At 48.3% G+C, this 20,659-nt stretch overlaps 1 protein-coding gene across 3 annotated transcripts in view; it reads right to left on the bottom strand.

Moving 5' to 3' along the window:
* Nucleotides 1–20,659, bottom strand: part of ASCC2 (activating signal cointegrator 1 complex subunit 2) — a 43,059-nt gene that overhangs the window by 11,793 nt on the left and 10,607 nt on the right. For 2 of the 3 annotated variants that reach the window (XR_007145698.1, XM_047827068.1), the window contains exons 3-14: nt 20,050–20,208; nt 19,510–19,680; nt 18,056–18,185; nt 12,473–12,540; nt 11,398–11,508; nt 10,203–10,315; nt 5,271–5,345; nt 4,513–4,620; nt 4,201–4,269; nt 3,971–4,045; nt 2,422–2,602; nt 790–1,004 (exon numbers count right to left, since the gene is read on the bottom strand). Coding sequence is in view for 2 of the 3 variants with exons in the window: in XM_047827068.1 (XP_047683024.1) it covers nt 790–1,004; nt 2,422–2,602; nt 3,971–4,045; nt 4,201–4,269; nt 4,513–4,620; nt 5,271–5,345; nt 10,203–10,315; nt 11,398–11,508; nt 12,473–12,540; nt 18,056–18,185; nt 19,510–19,680; nt 20,050–20,208 (1,475 nt within the window). In the remaining variant the exon portion in view is untranslated. The remainder of the gene's footprint in view (nt 1–789; nt 1,005–2,421; nt 2,603–3,970; nt 4,046–4,200; nt 4,270–4,512; nt 4,621–5,270; nt 5,346–10,202; nt 10,316–11,397; nt 11,509–12,472; nt 12,541–18,055; nt 18,186–19,509; nt 19,681–20,049; nt 20,209–20,659) is intronic. The other variant, XM_047827070.1, reaches the window with a different exon arrangement.

Here is a 20,659-nt window from a genome sequence, read left to right as displayed (position 1 = left end):
GAGACACGATCTAAAAAACCTGCCCTGTCTGGCCCCTACCTGGGTATGCAGCCATGCCTGACACAAAGTTCCCCCTCAGTCCCATGTGCCATTCAGAGATTTTCTCAAAAGTTCCCTCCCTCATTGAACACTCACAACAGTCCTATAACATAGGTAGCTAAGATCACTTGACCTCTCTGGGCCTCAGTGCCCTCCTCTGTAAAATGGGCACAAAGTGGCCAAGGTACTTGTACAAAGGCAGAGCTAACTTCATTCATTCAATAAACATCGTCTGTCTGCGGAAGAAACACCCATTTGTGCACTCATTCCTGCTGCTCCACAGGCCTTCAGAGGAGCAATGGGTCAAACTCAGAAAGGGTAGGAATGAAGAAAGTGAGAAGCTCTGGCCATCCTCCTTCAGGAATCTACTGGAAAGGTGCCAATGACAGGGGCAAGCCAGAGACTTTGGAGCTCCAAAAGGCTCAGCAACCCCTTTGTCACATCCCACATTTCTGATGGGCCTTCCAGCAAGGAGCAGCTGCAATGTCCAGCTGTGCACACTCTCTCCCCTGCAGGGGGCATGTGAGAACCTCCGGGAGGGCCTAAAGTTCTGATGTGTTCCCAAGGAGGCCATTCATTTAAATGGCTGGGGAACACTGCTGTAGGGAAGAGAGAGAAGGCAGAATTCTGGCACAGGTGTGGGAAGCAGAGAAGCTAAGAAGGGGCCCTGACAAGGCCCCCAGAGCACCTTTGGCCAGGGCCCTGAGACAGCCTGGGCGCCATGAACCCCCTCCCACCTATCTCTCCCACCTGTCTAGGCTGCGGTCCAGCTGGCTGAGGGCAGGGGCCAGCCGCTCCTCCAGGATGTTGTTGATCACCTGCTCCGGGTTGTAGCTGTAATGCTCCAGGCAGGCCAGGATGAAGCCCTCACCAAGATCTGGCAGCAGGTCCTTCACTTGGGAGATGAGCGAGTCCAGCTCCACGCCACACACAGGGGGGCCCAAGGGAGCAGCTGCCCCCATACACTGTGGAGAGAGCTACCGTGAAGGAGGGAAAGGCCAGACCAAGTGGGTGACAGGAAACAGACCTCAAATACCACAGGACTAGGAATCAGGGAACCTGGTTGAGTCCTGGCCCTGCCATTCCTGGGCCAAGATCTCAGCCAAGTGACCCAGGTCTCTTGAGTCTCCAATTCCTGAAACCATGTGAAGAGGGAGTGGCTCTATGACTTAGTGGTTGAGCTACTTCTGGCTGTGTGATTTGGGGCAGGGCACTTCCCCTCTCTGAACCCCAGCTTCTTCCATGTAAAATGGGAGTACTGCCTTCTACCTCACAGGGTTGTTTCAGATGGTTCAAAGAGAATAAGGCTGAGCATGGTGCCTGGAGAAGACTAGGCACCCCACAAATGGCTGTGGCTTCGACTAATCCTTTTCCAACTCTAACAAGTTAATGGCTGATGTTGGAGAGAAACAGCAACCACCAGCCCTGGACTATACGGAGATGCTCCCCTTTGATTATATTCTTTTTAATGAGGGGGATTCAGTTCATATCCTGCTTGATGCGGCTTAATTCTGTTAGGATTTTCACTTAAGGAAATTCCAAAATCAAAACAACAATAAAAATCATCCGTGTCTCAGAGAAGCCAAATGGGGAAGAAGGTGGGAAGAGTGGAGGGACTGTCATTTTCCAAGGCCCTGTGACAGCCACAGGGCCTGAGTCTAACACAGGAAGGAGAGCAGCATCTGTTAATAGTGCACAGGGCCAGCCAGGCTTGGGGCACTGCACCCAATAGCTCTGGGAATCCCAACAACCTTGTGGAGGCAGGGATGGCAATTATCCCCACCTTAGACATGGGGAACAGAGGCTAGATGTGAGTGATGTGCCTCCAGCCACAGAGCTGGTGAGTGGCAGAACGAGGGTATACCCCTGAGCTGTCTGACCCCAGAGACCCACAGAGACTGTGGTCTTAATCCCTATGTCACACTGCCTCCCAACTTGCAGGGAAGAGTCCTGGGCTCAGTGGGCAATCTGTATGGCCATAGATTTGGCGAGTTCTGGAAGAGCCTGGAGCACCAGAGGCTTCCACACTTGCTTAGTGGAGCCCTGCAGTCCCATGGTGGGGCGTCCAGGCTGGCTAAGCAGTGAGACCAGACGCTGCTCTCCACTGCATCCAAAGCAGCTACATGGTGATCTGTTTAGAGGAGAGCTCTGGGAAGGATTTCACGTGGAAAAAGCTCCATCACTTCATTTTACAGAGGAGAAATGGGGGTTTGGCAGCTGAAGGGACTTGCAGACTCTCTAAAGGCAGCACGGAGCTGACCCGCAGGCTCAGGGCTGTCAATTCCAAAAGAAACCTTTTTCTCTGAGAGCTGAAACAAAGAAGGGACAGGTTTCCTGGAAGGGGCAGGGGAAGCAGGGGAAAATGTTGCTCCAGACACATACCTCCTCTTCCTCTGAGTTTTCCAGATGTGAGAACGGTCCACTGACTGGTTCCATCATCGCAATGACCCCATTAGGGTCTTCAGCCACCGGTGGGTCTTTAGCATCTGTGGCTTTCCGTCGGTCCACCCCTTCCCATGCACTTTCGACTGCCTGGAGGATGTAGGCAGTCCGAGTCTCGTCCCTGTGACACACGTTAAGGTGTCTCTCTCCGGTGCCAGAGCCTTTTCTGCCTCTCTAGCTCTAAGGCAACATAATTTCTCAATCCTGCCTCCGCATCTGACCCTATGACTTGTGTTAGGGGCTATCTGGGCTGTACCCAGTGGGCATTGCAGGTACCAGGGCTGCCTGGGGAAAGAGGCCAGACCACGGCCACGCTAGCCTTGAAACCTAGTACCTGTCACTCAGCAGAAAGCAGCTCTGGATGAAGACAGGGCCAGGGGCATCCTAGGACTTGATAATTGGAGGAGCCAGCAGCACCTCCTCTGCACTGACCCCCAGGAGGAGGGCCTGCCTGATGGGGTCACTGCCAAAGGGGCTCCCTGTCTGACTACTGAGGGCTTCCTGCAAAGGGGGCCCATAGGGTATCCCTAAGGCAAGACTGCGCAATCTAGCCCAGCCTCCAAAATGGCCCATAGGCCCTCCTCCCTGTCCTTCCTCCCTCTCTACCACCCTGGGCACTGCCAAGCCAGACATCTGGGAGTTGCCCTAGACTCCCTCCTTCCACTTCTAACCTAGCGCCCCCCGGCCATCCCTGGATGCCAGCAACAGTATCCTCACCAGCCCCTGGGCCTCACAGAAGTCTCAGGTCAGTCTTTTCTCCTCCCTGTGCCAGACAGAGCTTTTCCAAAGTATAAAACTGACCCTGTTACTCTCTGTTTCACACTCTCCCATGACACCCCAGTGCTTGTAGGATAGAGTCCAAACTTCTTAGTGAGAGTCATCCCAGAGCCGTGCAGGTCTGCTCATCCCCAGCTCATCTGCCATGCCACAGCCTCCTCCCACTAGACCCCAGGCCCCCAGCCCCACCCTGAGATCTACACAAAATGTCTGTGGGCTCCTCAGATGGGCCTCTCTGTCCTCCATCCACTGGGAACACTTAGCTCTGGGATTGGCCACCTCCAATTTCTTCTGCTGGTCTCGGCTTGGACAGCCCCTCCATCTCAGCCTTTCCCTGAGCTTGCAGGGTTAGGTGCCTTCCTTGGCTTTCCTGTCCTCTGGATTTCTCCCATATGACACTTCAACTGCTTGTTTACTTGTCTGTCTCCTCTCCTGCAATGAGGTCTGTGACAGTGGGGCTGAGTCCACGTTGGTCACATGGGCCCAGACACTCAGTAAACACCTAAAGAATGCAGGACACTACCCCACCCAGCTCCGAGGATCCGAGTAGTCATCTCCTCCAGAAACAGGGGCTGGGGCTTTGGTGGGCCTCTGGGGAAAACTGGCTGACCCAAGTATTCTGGGGATAAACCTCCCTCTGCTCCTCTGGGTCCTAGCAGCCCAACTCCAACCAGGCCAGGCCAGATCCTATCAAGTGGCTGTGGTAGGATACAAGACTGCTGAGGCCTGTTGTAGCAAGCTGACATCATCGGCCACAGGGAAGAGTGTGTCGTAGTCCCGGAGGAACCTGCCAGGCAGAGAGCAGATGGAAGGGACAGGGCTGGGGCAAACTGGTCTGCTGCCCAACCACAAATCCCAGAACCTTATACCATGATGAGCATATGGTAGAGGCTCTGGGATGTAAGGCCTCGTGTGGACTGGTCCCCGCTCGGCCACACTCACCTCTTCTCCTGCAGCAAGGAGCTGAAGATCTGCAGGAACTCTTCGATGAAGCCCTGAATGTTGTCACAGCTGAAACAGGACACCAGGGAAGATGAGTTCATTCGATGCAAAGGATCTGTAACTCCCCTCCCTGCTGTCTGCCCTGCCCCTCTGCAAGGCCCCAGGCCAGTTGGGGAAAGAGGCATTTGTCTCTTTCCCCATCTCTGCTCAGCAACCCCAGAGCAGGGAAGGGGGCAGATGACATGAGGGAAATACCTCTGCTGGGCTTGGGGAGGGGTTCTTCTACCCAGGAAGCTGCTCCTGAGGGCTCACCTGTTTTCCAGGACAGGGAGGAGGCAAATCTGGTTCATGAGGATGTGAAAAATCTCCAGTAGCTTCTTCCTGGAATGGGACAGCCTCTGCCACAGGTCACCTAGCAGCCTTTGAATGCCCCCCAGGAGGAAAAAAAAACAAAAACTGAGATTTGGGAGATTAAAAGGCCTGAAGGGAGCTTATTCTCAACAGCTGCAGGTGTCTCTCTCCAGAGCTGAGAAAGCCTCACGAGTCACTGTCAGCAAAGGGTTACAGGCCCTGAGAGACCAGCTGATTCCAGGGCCGCTTCTCAGTTTAAACAGTGGGTGGAGGGGCGCCTGGGTGGCGCAGTCGGTTAAGCGTCCGACTTCAGCCAGGTCACGATCTCGCGGCCCGTGAGTTCGAGCCCCGCGTCAGGCTCTGGGCTGATGGCTCAGAGCCTGGAGCCTGTTTCCGATTCTGTGTCTCCCTCTCTCTCTGCCCCTCCCCCGTTCATACTCTGTCTCTCTCTGTCCCAAAAATAAATAAACGTTGAAAAAAAAAAAAAAATTTAAACAGTGGGTGGGGAACCAGTATGCCAGTTACCAAGAGCTTAGAGCAACAGCGGAGAGAAAAGGTTAGGATGCAGGGGCCAGGAGGCTGCTAGGTAGGGACACTGAAGCTAGAGCTGCACAGTCCATGGTGCCACCTCCTTGTCTTAGAGATAGGGATGTTAAAGCCCAGGGAAGGCAGGGCCTCTCTCTCCCACAACAACGTGCTTAGTTTTGGCCCCGGCTCACTTGCTATCTTCAAGCCTCCTCTTCTTAATTGCAGACTCCAGTTCGGGAATTGCAATTTCATAAAAGGAAGCTAGTCTGTGGAGGTACACATGGGGAAAAGGCAAGATTAGTTCATAAACACCATACTTCATCAGAAAATCAAAGCAAACCACAGGAAGCGGGAAGGCCCATTTCTTGCTCCCCAGTTGTCACCACAACAATTTTCTCCCAGAAACTCCCTGGCTCTTCCCTAAGCTTACCCTAGATTGGCCTGCTGTGGATGGTCCAGGAAAAGCCTCAAGAAGTGACCTGCAGCTATGGGGCGCCTGGGTGGCTCATTTGGTTAAGCGTCCGACTTTGGCTCAGGTCACGATCTCATGGTTTGTGGGTTCAAGCCCCACATCAGGCTCGGTGCAGACAGCTCAGAGCCTGGAGCCTGCTTCAGATTCTGTGTCTCCCTCTCTCTGCCCCTCCCCCACTCTCACTTTGTCTCACTCTCTCAAAAATAAATAAATGTAAAAAAAAAAAAAAAAAAAGAAGTGACCTGCAGCTACATTCCCCTTTCACTGGGAAACCAAAACCCAGGTAGGCTCATCCTAGCAATGAGCTAGAGTAGCAATGAGCTACTCAGAACTCAGTGAGGTTTGAGAAAAACCCAAGGTCACTCTTTTTGTTGGTTCAAACCTGCCAGTAGCTCCCTACCTCCTATGACATCAGACTGTAGCTCCTCTCTCTGGTACATCCATAGCTAGCACGGAGTAGCCAACCTTGCTTCTCACCTCAACAACCTCACACTCACCCCCCATCACAACTCAAATTCAAACTCTCCATCCCAGCGACAGGCTCCCAGATCATGCTTACCCACGTGACTTCTCCTTCCTGGAATTAGGTGCACGGCACTCAGAACATGTTGCTCTTACAACTTAAAACACAGCCACCTCTCTTCAGCAGTCTAATTCTTCTTCTGAACATCTTAAGCTTCCCAAAGCCAGAACAGTAGCCTTAGTGCCTAAGATGATGCTGAATTTGTAGCAGGTACTCTATAAACATTTAACTACCGACTGGCTGAATTCTGGCAACTTCTAGGTTAGTGTAGTCCTGTACACAGCAGAGGGTAACTAGGCCCAAAGAGACAGGCTTTACTAGGACCACAGCATGGCACCCAGAAAAAGAGAGGGCAATTTGGCCCAAACAGATTCAGGTGTTGCCAGGATACATTGCTGGTGGGAAGGTAAATTGGAACAACCCCTATGGAGGGCGATTTGGCGAGATCTGTGAAAGTTAAAAATGCACAAACCATCTGTTCTTGTGATTCTACTTCCAGGAAAATATTCCTCAGATATACTTGCAAAGGTGCAAAATGATGTATGTGCAGTTATTCTTTGTAACATTTTTCTGTAATAGCAAACAACTGAAGAAAAATCTAAAGGTCGATCTATGGGGTCTGGCATTCCATACAGTACAATGGAATTCTATCTAGCCATACCAAAGATTGAGGATGCTTTGGGTACTGATACACATTAAATTTAAAAATAAAATGCAGAGTGTCTGGGTGGCTCAGGTGGTTAAGCATCCGACTTCAGCTCAGGTCATGATCTCACGGTTCGTGGGTTCGAGCCCTGTGTTGGGCTCTGTACTGACAGCTCAGAACCTAGAGCCTGCTTCAGATTCTCTGTCTCTGTCTCTGTCTCTCTCTACCCCTATCCCATTCATGCTCTGTCTCTCTCTCAAAAATAAATAAACATAAAAAATTTTTTAAAAATGTAAAAAATACATACAGTACTCATATGTCAGCAGTTAATTTAAAAGGCAGAGGGGGTGATATATAATGCGCATATTTACTTGTACATGTGTATTTATATACATATTTCCGGAAAACCCCACATAAAAAACTTAACAACAATGGTTATACGTGAGGAACAGAACTAAAGAAGGGGAAAAGGAAGACTTCATTACATACATATATGTATACACATTATATATGTACTATGTGCATGTGACTCTATGTATACATACATGTATATATAATGAAAAGTCTTCCTCTCCCCCTTCCCTACTATATATGTTCATACATACATATTTTTGTTGTTGTTTTAATGCATTTTTTTAAAGTAAGCTCTGCACCCAATGTGGGGCTTGAACTCACGACCCTCAAGATCAAGAGTCATACGCTCTATTGACTGAGCCAGCCAGGTGCCCCTCGTTATATATTTTATACCTTTTTAGTTTTGAACCATGTGACTGTACTATTCATTCATAAAATTAAGCCACAGAGAGAGATACTCCAATATACTTGAGGATATCTGAGAGGACGGAGGTTGTTGTGAGAGGATTAGCCATAGAGCTGTGTGGTGGCCATAGCCCCTTCCAGAGAGTTGCGGGGACCGAGCTTGCTGCATTTGCTCAGCCAGCGTTCTTGGCCTCCAGCACAGGGTGAACAGGGTGGGCCAGCCCCAGGCTGTTTCTGTTTGTGGGTCAAAGGCAGTGCCACTTGCAGGAAACAGTGTTTTCCTTTCTTCCTCCTCACCCCAAGATGGGTGGAGCCACTCCCCTGCCTTCACTGACCCTTGCAGGAAAGTCAGTTCTTCCAAAAATTACCCTCCATTTCCAAAGACCCTTTCAAAAGCAATCTGTGCCACATTTTGAGAAGATGCTTTAACAAAATGGAAAATGCCTGTGGGGGAGGCTGACTGGCTCAGTTGGTAGAGCATGTGACTCTTTTTTTTTTTAAATGTTTATTTATTTTTGAGACAGAGACGGAGCATGAGCAGGGAAGGGGCAGAGAGAGAGGGAGACACAGAATCTGAAGCAGGCTCCAGGCTCTGAGCTGTCAGCACAGAGCCCGATGCAGGGCTCAAACTTGTCAACTGCAAAATCATGACCTGAGCCAAAGTCAGACGCTCAACTGACTGAGCCACCCAGGCACCCCATGTGACTCTTGATTATGGGGTCATGATTTCGAGCCTCACATTGGAAGTAAAGTTTACTTAAGAAAGAAAGAAAGAGGGGCGCCTGGGTGGCTCAGTCGGTTAAGCGTCCGACTTCAGCTCAGGTCATGATCTCACGGTCCATGAGTTCGAGCCCCGCGTCGGGCTCTGGGCTGATGGCTCAGAGCCTGGAGCCTGCTTCCGATTCTGTGTCTCCCTCTCTCTCTGACCCTCCCCCGTTCATGCTCTGTCTCTCTCTGTCTCAAAAATAAATAAACTTAAGAAAAAAAAAAGAAAGAAAGAAAGAAAAGAAAAAAGAAAGAAAATTCCTATGATAAGTGAAGATAAGCAGGGTACAAAATCCTAAGAACAGCCTGATCTCTCATGGTGATTCTAATTTTCTACCTTCCAGAATTTTCCAAATTTCGTATGAGCATTTGGCAGTTTATGCCACTTTAACCATGAGAAAAGATACCTTTCTCAAAAAGTGGACAGGCCCATCCTAACCCCTTTCTTCCGGAGAGAGTGCTGATTGGTGCTTTATTCTAACATCTTCTGGGAGGCTGATCAGTCCTCACATCTGATTTTCACGAGCTGAGGAGACCCAGGAGGGGTCAGAGCACCAGCTGCCATCTCTGGCACATGTCAGCACTAGATAAATGTTTTGTTGAATGGGCAAGTAAATGACTGAATGGACCAACGGCTGAGTGGACAGAGTTGGGCAGCTCCCAGAGGCTCCTGCGAGTGGTGGGGATAGATGATGCCTGGCAAGAGCAACAGCCAGAGGCCACTGAGAACAAGCCAATCCCCACTGTTGCCAGGCAACATGCAGGTTACCAGCCATGCACCCCTTTCTCACCGCACAAGGAGCAGACAGATGTTTGTGGTGCCAGTGGGCAAGGAGGGTCTCTCTCCCTATATCTTTCTTTACTCATATCCTCCTCTATATCTTTCCTCATCCTGGCAGGATCTTTCTAGAACTCCTTTAGAATAAATCTTCCAGGGGCTCCCTACTGCCTACAGAATAAAGGCCCCACTCCCCGCGAGCAAGTTCAAGACTCCTCACAATCTGACTTCTACCAAACCTCTCTGGAGACTCTCCTTACCTGCTCCTTTTCCTACTGCCCCAGGCCCTGCTTCATCCCACTCCCCTTCCTGGCACTCCCTGGACACTCTCTGGGCCTTCCCACCTGTACTCTGCCTGCCTGGAATGCCCTTCCTACCACTGTAATCTTACTCTTTCTGGAAGGTTCCTGTTCATTCTTCCAGATGTCACTTAAAGGGCATCTTAAAACCTCTTATTTCACCAGACAGAACTTTGCCTCCTTCCTCTGTGTTCCCAGAGCACTTCATAATATGGCCACAACAGCTGGCCCCACAAGCGAGCAAATCTGAATGTCTCTCTGTGTGTGCTCTAGACCAGATGCTGAAGTCCTCAGACCAATTCTTATTGTCTGTTACTCCCTTGTGCCTGCCCATGATAGGGGCTTTGAAAGAACAGAACTGAACTAACACTGCCCTATTCTTGGTTGGTGTTTTTTTTTATTCCCTCCCCTACTGAGTTCTTGGCTAAAAATGGGAAGGCTTCTAAAATGCAGGCTTGGAAAGCCTGGGGGGCTCAGTCGGTTGAGCGCCCAACTCTTGATTTCAATTCAGGTCACTGATCTCACAGTTCATGGGTTTGAGCCCCGTGTCGGGCTCTGTGCTGACAGCTCAGAGCCTGGAGCCTGCTTCAGATTCTGTGCCTCCCTCTCTCTCTGCTCCTACCCCACTCGTGCTCTCGCTCTCTCTCTCAAAAATAAATAAACATTTAAAAAAAATAACAAAAGTTAAAAAACAATAAACAAACAAACAAATGAATAAATAAAATGCAGGCTCCACACAAGCAGGAGCCTCATCTGTCGTCTTCACTGCTGTATGCCCAGGCTGGAAGAGGGCCTGGCACATTCTAAGTACCCAGTAAATATCTGCTGAATGAGGATGCCAATGAGAACCTCTACTTCAGCAGTCAGAACTACTACTGTACCTGTAACAGAAGTCATGTTTCTGGAAGGTTTGGCAAGCCAAAGGGAAGATATCCAGAAAGGCCCAGAGTGTAGTGCAGGTATCACAAAGGTAGAGAACAATGTCTTTTAATTCCTGTTGCCAAAAGAAAACACTGCATTATTCTCCTCTGCCCCCATACACAGCTCTGTAGTGGGTCTGAGACAAAGTTGACAAAAGCCAGCGGGAGCCATCAGGCAGATACCTTGTTGGGGGAAGAGAAGACCAGATGTCTGTGCAAAGCCTGGTTGTTCCATCTCTAGGAGCGCGATCTGTACCAGTTACTCAATCTCCCTGCTTCAGGTCTTGCTACCTTAGCTCCAATGGGCATTGACCCAGTGAGCTCTGGGGTTACTTCTAGGTCTAGGATAATATAGTTCTCTCTTCTAAGCTGAAGGAGAACCACCCCTGAACCTGAAGACAACGCCTGTGGTCCCACACAGAAAGCACATTCCACTAAGGACAATAACGAGCCCATATCTTTCGTACATTTTGAAGAGGATGGAACATGGAATACCTTCTCATACACATCCCTGAGTCTCTTGACAACTCTAAAAACGAGGCTGAGCAGTTGTTAGGATCTCTGTTTTACAGAGAAGGAAACTGAGGTTCAGAGGGGTAAAATGACTTGTTCCCACAGTACTCAGTGTGTGTCTGTCTGAAACACTTGTTTAATGCCTATTTTCCCACAAGACTGGAAGCTCCAGGAGGGCAGCTCATGGCTGCCTCTTTCCTGCTCTATCTACTGTACTTTTAGCACAAGGCCTGATGCATGTCTAGGCTCCTTAAGTATTTACCTCTGTCTCAGACTGTAAGCTCCATGAGAGCAGGCACATGTCTGCTTTTGCCTACTGTTTTATCCTGAAGGCTCAGCACATGCTGGGGGCTCCTCAGTATAAATTCGCTGAACGAACACAGGGCTCAATGAATAACACGAATGAGCTCATTGTGCTGAACTAAGTGAAGATTAAACTCCCATCCTCTGAACTCTAGTTCCCTGTTCTTTCCACTACTCCATAAATGAAGCTCCCAGATAAAAAAAAAATCCTGCTGATATGGTCTAAACCTGTGTGATGGGAATAACTGTTTATGGAGTTGGGTAAAAAGGGCCACAAGCATGGGAAGCAGCTGCCAGATCCCCTGCTAGCCAGAAAGGCTGGGCTGAAGGGTAACCTCACCAGGAGAGGCATGTCGCTGGGGGTCAACCGGCCCCTCTCCTCAAGCTTCTGGGGTGTGGCGCTGGCCCCATCCCCTTGCAAACCACAGTGCTGGAGGATATTGCTAAAAACCTGTGAAACACAAGAAAAGGCTCTCTCACATCCTGTCAAACCAACAGCTGGAACTCATGACCTGCAGTCTGGGATGAGTGATCTGAAAGCTGTCTTGGAATCTTTGGAATATATGTTAGTGTTCCCATGAAACCAGAGACAATGATGGGATGCAGGGCAGAGTGGAAACTGTAAAATGGGAAAATGTAAAAATGGGGGTTATTCTTCTTACAGGACTGTGGTGAGGATTAAAAAGACAAAATGTATGGAAAGCCCCCAGAATCCTGCAGATATTACTTGAATGGATATGTTGGGCAAATGTATCATAATAAATAATTTAAGATACATACAGAAAAAAAAAAAAGAAAAAAATATATATATTTAGCAATATATTATATGTTTTGGATTCTCTGAAGATGGCAATATATGGAAACTATATTGAAATCAAAGGCAAATCAATGGTGAGGAGAAAATGGTCCATCGTAAAATCGTGTAAGTCTTTAACCCATTGCACCGTCTTAAGTATGCTAGCACGTAATTACCCTAAAAGTTATCGTGAATAGTGGAATCTCTTGGTGGTAGGATTACGGGTTAATCTTCCTCTTTCTGTTTTTTTTTTTCTTTTTCCATCATTTCCAAATTTTCTACAATGAACATTATTTTACAAAACAATTTTATAGAACTTTAAAGCTCTTATTTGAGAAACACAGGTATCTTAAACGGGTAACCTTAGAGACTTACGGCTGTTGGCGAACAGCACACAATTGAAGCCAAGCTCTTTTTGTATGAGTGCTAGACAGCCCTTAGATTTCAGTTCTGTTCAAGAGGGAAAAAGGGTGAATTTGAAAGTGTGTGCTAAGGGGCAGGACACAGCAACTGTCTGGAGATGGGGTTGGAGAGAGGTAGGGAGTAAGCATTTCTCCTGGGCTCTTCCAGGAAAGTCCAGGGTTGGAGAAGGGATCTGGGCAGGGCTGAGAGCTGGTACCTGAAGGATGGTGGGCATGGTTTCATCCAGGTCATTATAGTAACTTGGCTGCTGGATAAAGATGTTCCCTGAAAAGAGAAGAGAAAGGTAGGAATTGGGAAAAGATGGTGGGAGAGGAGAGGACACGTTACAAATGGTTGCCAGCATATTCTGTGACCTTTCTCCCTTTTCCTAAGCCTGTCTGCACTAGAGCAGTCCTGGCCCCAGGCCCTGCTGGCACAGAGCTTTGGCCCAGCCTAGAAACTTCCCCAGCATGAGGGAGGGACTTTACTCAGTACAATTTAACCTTTTAATCACCTCTGCCTAGCGAATTACATAAAAGGCCTGCCCTGGTCAAACCAGCTCGCCCTGATGTCCCCAGGGAGTGATCACATTTGGGCACCGTGCCTTGTATGACAGCATTGGCTTTGGAAGTGGGAATTAGTCATCCAGGAAAATTAGAAGATATGATCTCTGCTTAAGAAACCTGGAGGCTTGGGGCGCCTGGGTGGCGCAGTCGGTTAGGCGTCCGACTTCAGCCAGGTCACGATCTCGCGGTCCGTGAGTTCGAGCCCCGCATCGGGCTCTGGGCTGATGGCTCAGAGCCTGGAGCCTGCTTCGGATTCTGTGTCTCCCTCTCTCTCTGACCCTCCCCCGTTCATGCTCTGTCTCTCTCTGTCCCAAAAATAAATAAACGTTGAGAAACCTGGAGGCTACAATCCAGGATTCTTGCCAGGCCACACCTCTAATAATGTGAGGAGACTCTAAGGAGAAATTTGTCTGGAAATTCTCTTACCCTCTGCTTTTGAATATGCTAGCCATATTAATCCATCCTCTTCCAAGGTGAGAGGTCTGAAAGACATCTCGAGCTAAGGTTACCACACATTTGCAGTTGTTCTCAAAAAACAAAACTCCTTTCCGAATGTTTACTACCTCCAAGTGTGGCTGCTGTGAGTGCGTAGGTTAGAGCATATGGTAACTGGAACAGAAACCAAGTGTTCCGGCTGCCCAAATGGCAAGGGAAGGAGAAAAAATCACAGCAAACTAGGAGACATGACAATGCAAAATGCCAACACCCTTAAGAAGAGGCCAGGGTTCTTCATCCCACCGTGATCCTAAAGTCTGAGGCTGGGCGACTGTCAGGATGTGCTGAATTCTACGAGTCCTTTGTCTTTGGGCAGGTGTGTCCTCGGTTTCCTTAATGAAAACCCTGCAGCCCTTGCCCCATCTCAAAGGATTTGAAAAATCAATGAGATCAAAGGCCAGATGGGACTGGGTGAGTAAGCAAGTCACTATGTAGCCGGACTTTCTGTAAACACTTTCTTGGATGCCACTTCGTTGCTTCATTCCAGAAAACTGAGTTTTAGCAGCTTGAGCTTGCACAGTGCATCCCACCTCCAGATGGGTGCTGACCCCTCAACCCATAAAGGTACTCCCTGACCATCTGTGCATCCTAAACTTGATAGCAGGGAGAGACTGAACTGTCTTGTCTCCCCACCAAACTCTGTTCTTTCTCACAAAACCCTCCTATCCAAAGGTATCCTCAAGGTCAAGTCAAAACTCCTGACCACAGCACAAAGGGCCATGTGAGATCTGGCCCCATTGGCATCTCCAGCCACCTTCTCCCCATTTCCTGCCTTGCATTCCTCTCTCATACCTCTTCAACCACAGAGAACAAGCCCCATCCCCTCCCTCCACCTGGAGTGACCTCTCAGAGCTAAGTTCACCCTAAGGCAGGTGTCACCTTCTCCAGGCAGTGCCTCCTGACCCAGGCATTAGGAGCAGGTCTCCCTCCTCACCCCATACCACATGGTGGACCCTACCACATCCTGACTACCTGGCATGGGGTAAGGCCCTCTCTTATAATCCTTCTAGTGCTTAAGCCTGAGTAACAGGGATGTTTTACAAGCATCAAAACATCACATTTCACAACTGACTCTTTCCTCTCCTTTATCTGATCCAGTAACAGTGAAGTTCTGACTTTCAGTTTCACAAAGAAACTGTTAAGAAGTAAGGGACAACCTTCTCAGGCTAAAGCAGTATGGAAACCCAGAGGGGAAAAAAAAGTGGGGGGGGCGCCTGGGTGGCTCAGTTGGTTAAAGATCTGACTCTTGATTCTGGCTCAGGTCATGATCTCATGGTTCGTGACTTCGAGCCCCACATTGGGCTATACACCGAGCGTGGAGCCTGCTTGGGATTCTCCCTCTCCCTCTCTCTCTGCCCCTCCCCTCCCTATGCTCACGCACGCACACAATTTCTCTCTCCCTCCTTCTCTCTTACAATACACAAACTTAGAAAGAAAGAAAGAATGTGCCTGGATTGCTCGGTTGGTTAAGCGTCTGACTTCGGCTCACTCAGGTCATGATCTCACAGTTCATGAGTTTGAGCCCTGTGTCGGGCTCTGTGCTGACAGCCCAGAGCCTGGAGCCTGCTGCAGATTCTGTGTCTTGCTCTCTCTGCCCCTCTCCTCCTCTCAAAAATAAATAAACATTAAAAAAAATTAAAAGAAAGAAAGAAAGAAAAGAAACCCAGGGTGAATGGAAGACATTGCCAAAGAGATCAGTGCAGTCCTTGGTGGGGCCAAGGCCTGATGCACTCCTGCTTTCGCAAAGAGGCTCCAAGAGTCTACCTGAAAGGCCCTGCTTTCAAAATTACACTTGCTAATTCAGAATTATCAACCTTGAAATTAAAAAAAAATCTGGGTGTGTGTACAGGGGGATGGGGGTGCCAGATAAGGACTGGGCTTCTGCCCAAAGGAAAATCAGCCAGTTCCCTTGTTCCTTCCTTTTCTCCCTTGTCAACCCTCTTCCTACAGCTGACCTGCTTTGCTCAAGAGCGTCTGTGGTAGAGAAACTGGAGGCCACCCCTTTATGTGCCTCCTGCTCAAGGGTTGGAAAGAGAGTTGCTGTGTGTGTGTGTGTGTGTGCATGCATGCATGCATGTGTGTGTGTGTGTGTGAGTGTCTGCAGGCCCCTCCTCCATACCCCCCTCAATGCACACACCCCAGCACACACACAATGAAGGGGCTCTGTATGCCTTTCTTGTCCTCTTTTCCATTAACCACCCTCTAAGAGCCGAAGAAAGGGCTCTCCTAAATAAGTCAATTAAGGGTTCTCAATCTGGGGCTAAAAACATTCTAAAACACCTCAACATCTGTAAGGCGGTATGTTTTTCTGGGGACAAGATTTCATCTGATTCTCAAAGAAGTCAGTGACTCAAAAGATTAGGGGCTTTCTCACGCCACCCTTGCCCACCTGGAACTGTGGCCAGAAGTCTTCTCCCCCAGCATCTCACACCTCACAGATCTCTATGCCTCCACTCATAACCCTCTCCACCCCCCACCCCTCCTGAAGGCCCTTTCTCTGCACCCGACACCAGTTTTCTCCAGAATTGTTCAAACTTTTCCCTCCAGCTGAACTCCCTAAGCACTGCTTTATTCTGCCTCCGGGATGTCTTCTTCTGCCCCAGTAGCCAAACCAGGCTCTCACCTTCAAACCCACGCTGAAGCACTGGCCCCCTCCTCAGCCTCCTGTCACCACCCTCCCCACTGGCATGCTGCCAAATTAACCTTGATACCAGACAGCTCCTCCTTGCAGTTCCCATGGCCTCATGACAGTAAGAGCTCACAGTCATCAGGCACTTGTAATGAGCCAGGCACCATGCTAATCCTCACAACCATCCTATGAGGTAGGTGTATCACTAGTCTTCCCATCCTTCAGATGAGAAAACTGAGGCCGAGAGAGGCTAACTGACTTGGACAAAGTGACACAGCCAGGAACAGAGCTGGGGTGTGAATTGGGCAGAGCCTGCTTTCTGAGACACCAAGCGACACTGCTCCCCAAGTGCTAAAGACTGACATGGAGCCCTCCCTGAAGTGGCCCCAGCTTTCGCTTTCCCTTCCCCATTTCCTGCTGCTGTCCTCCTGGAATGCTCCGCTCTAACCAGACTGGCCTAATAACTGTTTCTCTAACTAATCATGCCTGTTTTTGCTCACTCACCCCATGCCCTCAGTCCACAGTAACATTATGAAGAGTCTTTTCTCTGGGAAAGTCAAAGAAATGAACTGATGATCAGGGAACAATTAGATTTGAATGGGAAATCAGAGGCTGTTCCAATGAAAAGGTTGGATGTGAAATTTCATATATATTATGCTCTGATATGGTCCTGAAAAATATAGAGACAAGACTGGAAGGAAATAATCACCAAATGATTGTCTCTGGGAGCAGGAATTTGGTAATTGCTTTCTTGCTTTTTTACATTTTAAATTCTCCCCAAATTTTCTAAATTAATATATATTATCTTTATTATTACCTTTATTATTAGGAGGAAGGAAGGAGGCAAGCCATTTCAAGGGATAACTTAGCTTTGTAATTGGGCATTTAGAGGACTATGTCCTATAATCTCAGAGGAGAGGCTGACAGTGGTGTCCTGGGTGAGCACCTCTTTGTGTCCAGCCCAATGCCATCAGCTGTGGTTCAAAGAGGAATCCACTGGCTGGAGCGCTTGGGTGGCTCAGTTGGTTAAGCGTCTGTCTCTTGGTTTCAGCTCAGGTCGTGATCTCACGGTTCATGAGATCCAGCCCCACATTGGGCTCTCTGCTGACAGCATTAAAACAAATCAGAGAAGAATCCACTGGGGCATTGTTCCCTCTGTCACATCCTAACCAAAGCTTCAGTCTCTGATGGAACCTTCCAGCCCACTGCTTTTTTTTTTTTTAATGTTTACTTATATTTGACGGAGAGAAAGCACATGTGTACACAAGCAGAGGAGGGGCAGAGAGAGGAGGACAGAAGATCCAAAGGGGGCTCTGCGCTGTCAGCAACAAGCCCAATGTGGGGCTTGAACTCGCAAACCACGAGTCCATGACTTCAGTTGAAGTCGGACACTCAACCGACTAAGCCGCCCAGGCGCCTCTGGCCCACTGCCTCTTGACGGGATCCAACTGCTGAAGTCATTCCTTTCTCAACCCAAAAGAGTCCTCTCTGAACTCTGTCTCCATCTATTCTCAGCAACAATACAAATCATGACATTTTGGGGGCAGCCCCATTATCCTTGAAGCAGGGAGGGACGAAGAGCAAGAGCTCGAGAGTCAGGCCTATGTGACATAAATCCCAGCTTGGCCACTTATTAGTCATGGCCTCTCAGGCAAGTCCCTTATTTTAACCTCCATTTCCTTGTCTGTAAATAATGGTGATTACAGTGTCACATCACAGGGCTGCCGTGAGGATCCATTAAGATCACTTAGGAGGAGCACTCAGCAGAGTGCTGGGCCCCCAGTGAACACTCACATAGAGGTTAGCAATCACTGCTGTTCTACTCTCACCACCAAAGCAAACTTCCTCACTACTTCAGCTGTTCGGCATGTGGCCTAATACTAAGATCCTTAAGGGACCGTGTGATACAGTGTTGTCTCCACTCCCCCATGGCCACCTAGTCGCATCTTTCAGAGTTGACACACATATACCTGCAAGGTCGTACCCAAGCCCCATCCGCCACTACAGCTCTGAATCCCCCGGCGCTCATCTAGGTGCCACCTTTGGGATGTCTAGTTCGGCATGTGGGGGCCATCTCTGTGCAGCCCTCTAGGCCCTGTGCCTTACGTACCTATCATCTTCTGGAGCAATGGCGAGTTGCCTTTTCCAAAGAGCACGCAGAGATCCAGGATCTTTGGGATGTCAAACAGGAAGTTATTGTAGAGGATTTCTCCAAATGCAGAGGGGGAAATGAAGTGATCCTAAGGAACAGTACAGAGAGGGAGGATGAGAGACTGTCTGAAAGCATATCTTTGTGAAGTAACAGCAAACTCACAAGAAACAACAGGGGACTGGCTCATAAATGAAAGCCTGTACACTCTGTGGACATATCTGGGCCTTATATACTGGCCTGGAGGTATAGCTATTCTTCATTTTAATGTAAAAAGAAGGAAAAATACACTATAAAAAGTTGGTTGGCATTCATGCTAAAATATTTATGGGTTGCAGCACCTGGTTGGCTCAGTAGAGCATGTGACTCTTGATCTTGGGGTCATCAGTTTAAGCCCCACATTGGGCGTAGAGCTTACTTTAAACTAAAAATAAAATATTTACAGGTAAATTACCATGATGTTTGGAATTGCTTTAATATACTCAAGGAAAAGAAAATACTCCAATAAAAAAAAAAAAGAAAATTAAGGGGAAGAAAGAAAATAAGATTGGCAAAATACTGGTAATTATTAAAGTTGGTGATGGGTCTGTAGGGTTCATTATGCTTTTGTATATATTTGAAAATTTCTATACTACAAAGTTAAAAAAAAAAAAAGCAAGATCCTATTGTAAAAATAAATGTACACACACACACACACACACACACACACACACACACACACGTCTAAAGGAAAAAAAATTCCCTGAAGGAATATGCACCTTAATGGTGGTTATTTTCAGGGAAAGGGATTTTCCTTTCTGTAATGTTTGAGTTGTTTAGAGACAGCATGATTTTTCAAATTGGAGGAATAAAAGTAAATGTTTTTAAAAAGCACATACAAGTGGGGGGCCTAGGTGGCTCAGTTGGTTAGGCGTCTGACTTTGGCTCAAGTCATGATCTCACGGTTTGTGAGTTCAAGCCCCACACTGGGCTCTGTGCTGACAGCCCAGAGCCTGGAGCTTGCTTCAGATTCTGTGTCTCCCTCTCTCTCTGTCCCTCCCCTGCTCGTACTCTGTCTCTCTCTGTCTCTCAACAATAAATGAATGTTAAAAAAAAAAAAAAAAGCACATACAAGTTCCTTTAACAAATCAGGATCAATGTTTTCAATCCTCTGAAGCATAAAAAAAGGCAGTTACATGTCAACTGGCAAAGGGGCCTCGGCTTCCATTGATGAAAATACTTGATGTAATACAGACCCAGTGAATTTGCGGATAAGATGGGTGGCACAGATTTCTTCCCCAATGGTAGGAATAAAGGCGGAGGGGAGACAAAGAGGAAACGTGATACTTCCAGAGCCTTCCTTCCCAGGGGCGGGAGAGTCTGGCACAGAGGTGTTGGGTGGCAGGTAGCACCCCATCACGGGATCAGGGGCTTACTTTGGATTCCTTATGAGTGGACATGCGGAGGAAGGTGAGGAAAACACTTCGATGGAGCCGTTTCTGCATGTCAACCACCTCAGGGGCTGGGGCCACCCACTCGTCGAACTTTCGGGGGACATAGCGCAAATAGGAGTCCAGGCACTTCTGCAGGGTTTCATCGAAGATAACCTATGCCAGACAACAGATCAGAGCAAGGATTTGTCACTGAGGCCCAAGGGCTTGTGGGTGGACTGTGCAGGGGCTCGTGGCCTACCAGCCCTGGCCTAAGGCAAACACTCCAACCCCAAGGGACTAAGGAGGTATGAATGAGCCGAGGGCTAAACACAAGTTTCTAAAAATGACACGTTGGAAGGCGTTGTGTAAACATCATTAAGATCGTGATACAAGACAGAACAATCCAAACCACAATTTGCTGTTAAGGATCCAGTGTAAGAAGTAGAGAGAAAAGCATCTCCTAGGGGGAGAAAAACAACAACAGCAACCAACCAACGGCATGTCATGTGCTTTGTCTTAGTGTTAATTTTGATAGAATGTTACCTGGCACCAGAATTTATCGTGAGGCAAGGCCAGGAGCCAGTCGAGGTCATTGGCTACGAAGGTGGCGCGTTCCAGGTACTCCTCCACTAGGGCGGGAATGTTGTCTTTAGGGGGCGGTTTGTATAACACAAAATACCGGTCTGCCTTCTGCTCGGGGTGCTACGGATCCAAAAACCACGTGTTAACGTGGCAGAGGTTAGTCAGCGAGGGCCCATTTGCCAACCCACAGCAATGACAACACTTGGCTGTTCCAACCGGTGACCCTCCAAGGAGTTTTTAAGCATAAAGAACCAAGTGTCTCTAACAAAGGGGGCTTGGTTGCATCCAGGGAACACTAGGCAGGCATTCAAAACCATGTGTTTTGGAGGATATTTAATGACACGGGGAAAGGTCAAGGGAAGAGAAAGCAGGATATGAACCTATTTAATATAACCAGTTTGGGGATTTTTAAAGAAATATATATATTTACACAGGTTAAAAAAAGTGGTGGTGGAGTGGGGGAGTAACAACCCAAAGCTAATAGTGATTACCTTTAGTGGGGGGTAATTAGGACTTGAATATATTTTCCAATTTAAAAAACATACACGTGTATTACTTTTTAAGTTATTTT

This window comes from Prionailurus viverrinus, chromosome D3 (genome assembly GCF_022837055.1).
Source record: "Prionailurus viverrinus isolate Anna chromosome D3, UM_Priviv_1.0, whole genome shotgun sequence".
In the NCBI taxonomy this organism is placed as follows: domain Eukaryota; kingdom Metazoa; phylum Chordata; class Mammalia; order Carnivora; family Felidae; genus Prionailurus; species Prionailurus viverrinus.
This window is presented reverse-complemented; position numbering and strand designations above follow the sequence as displayed.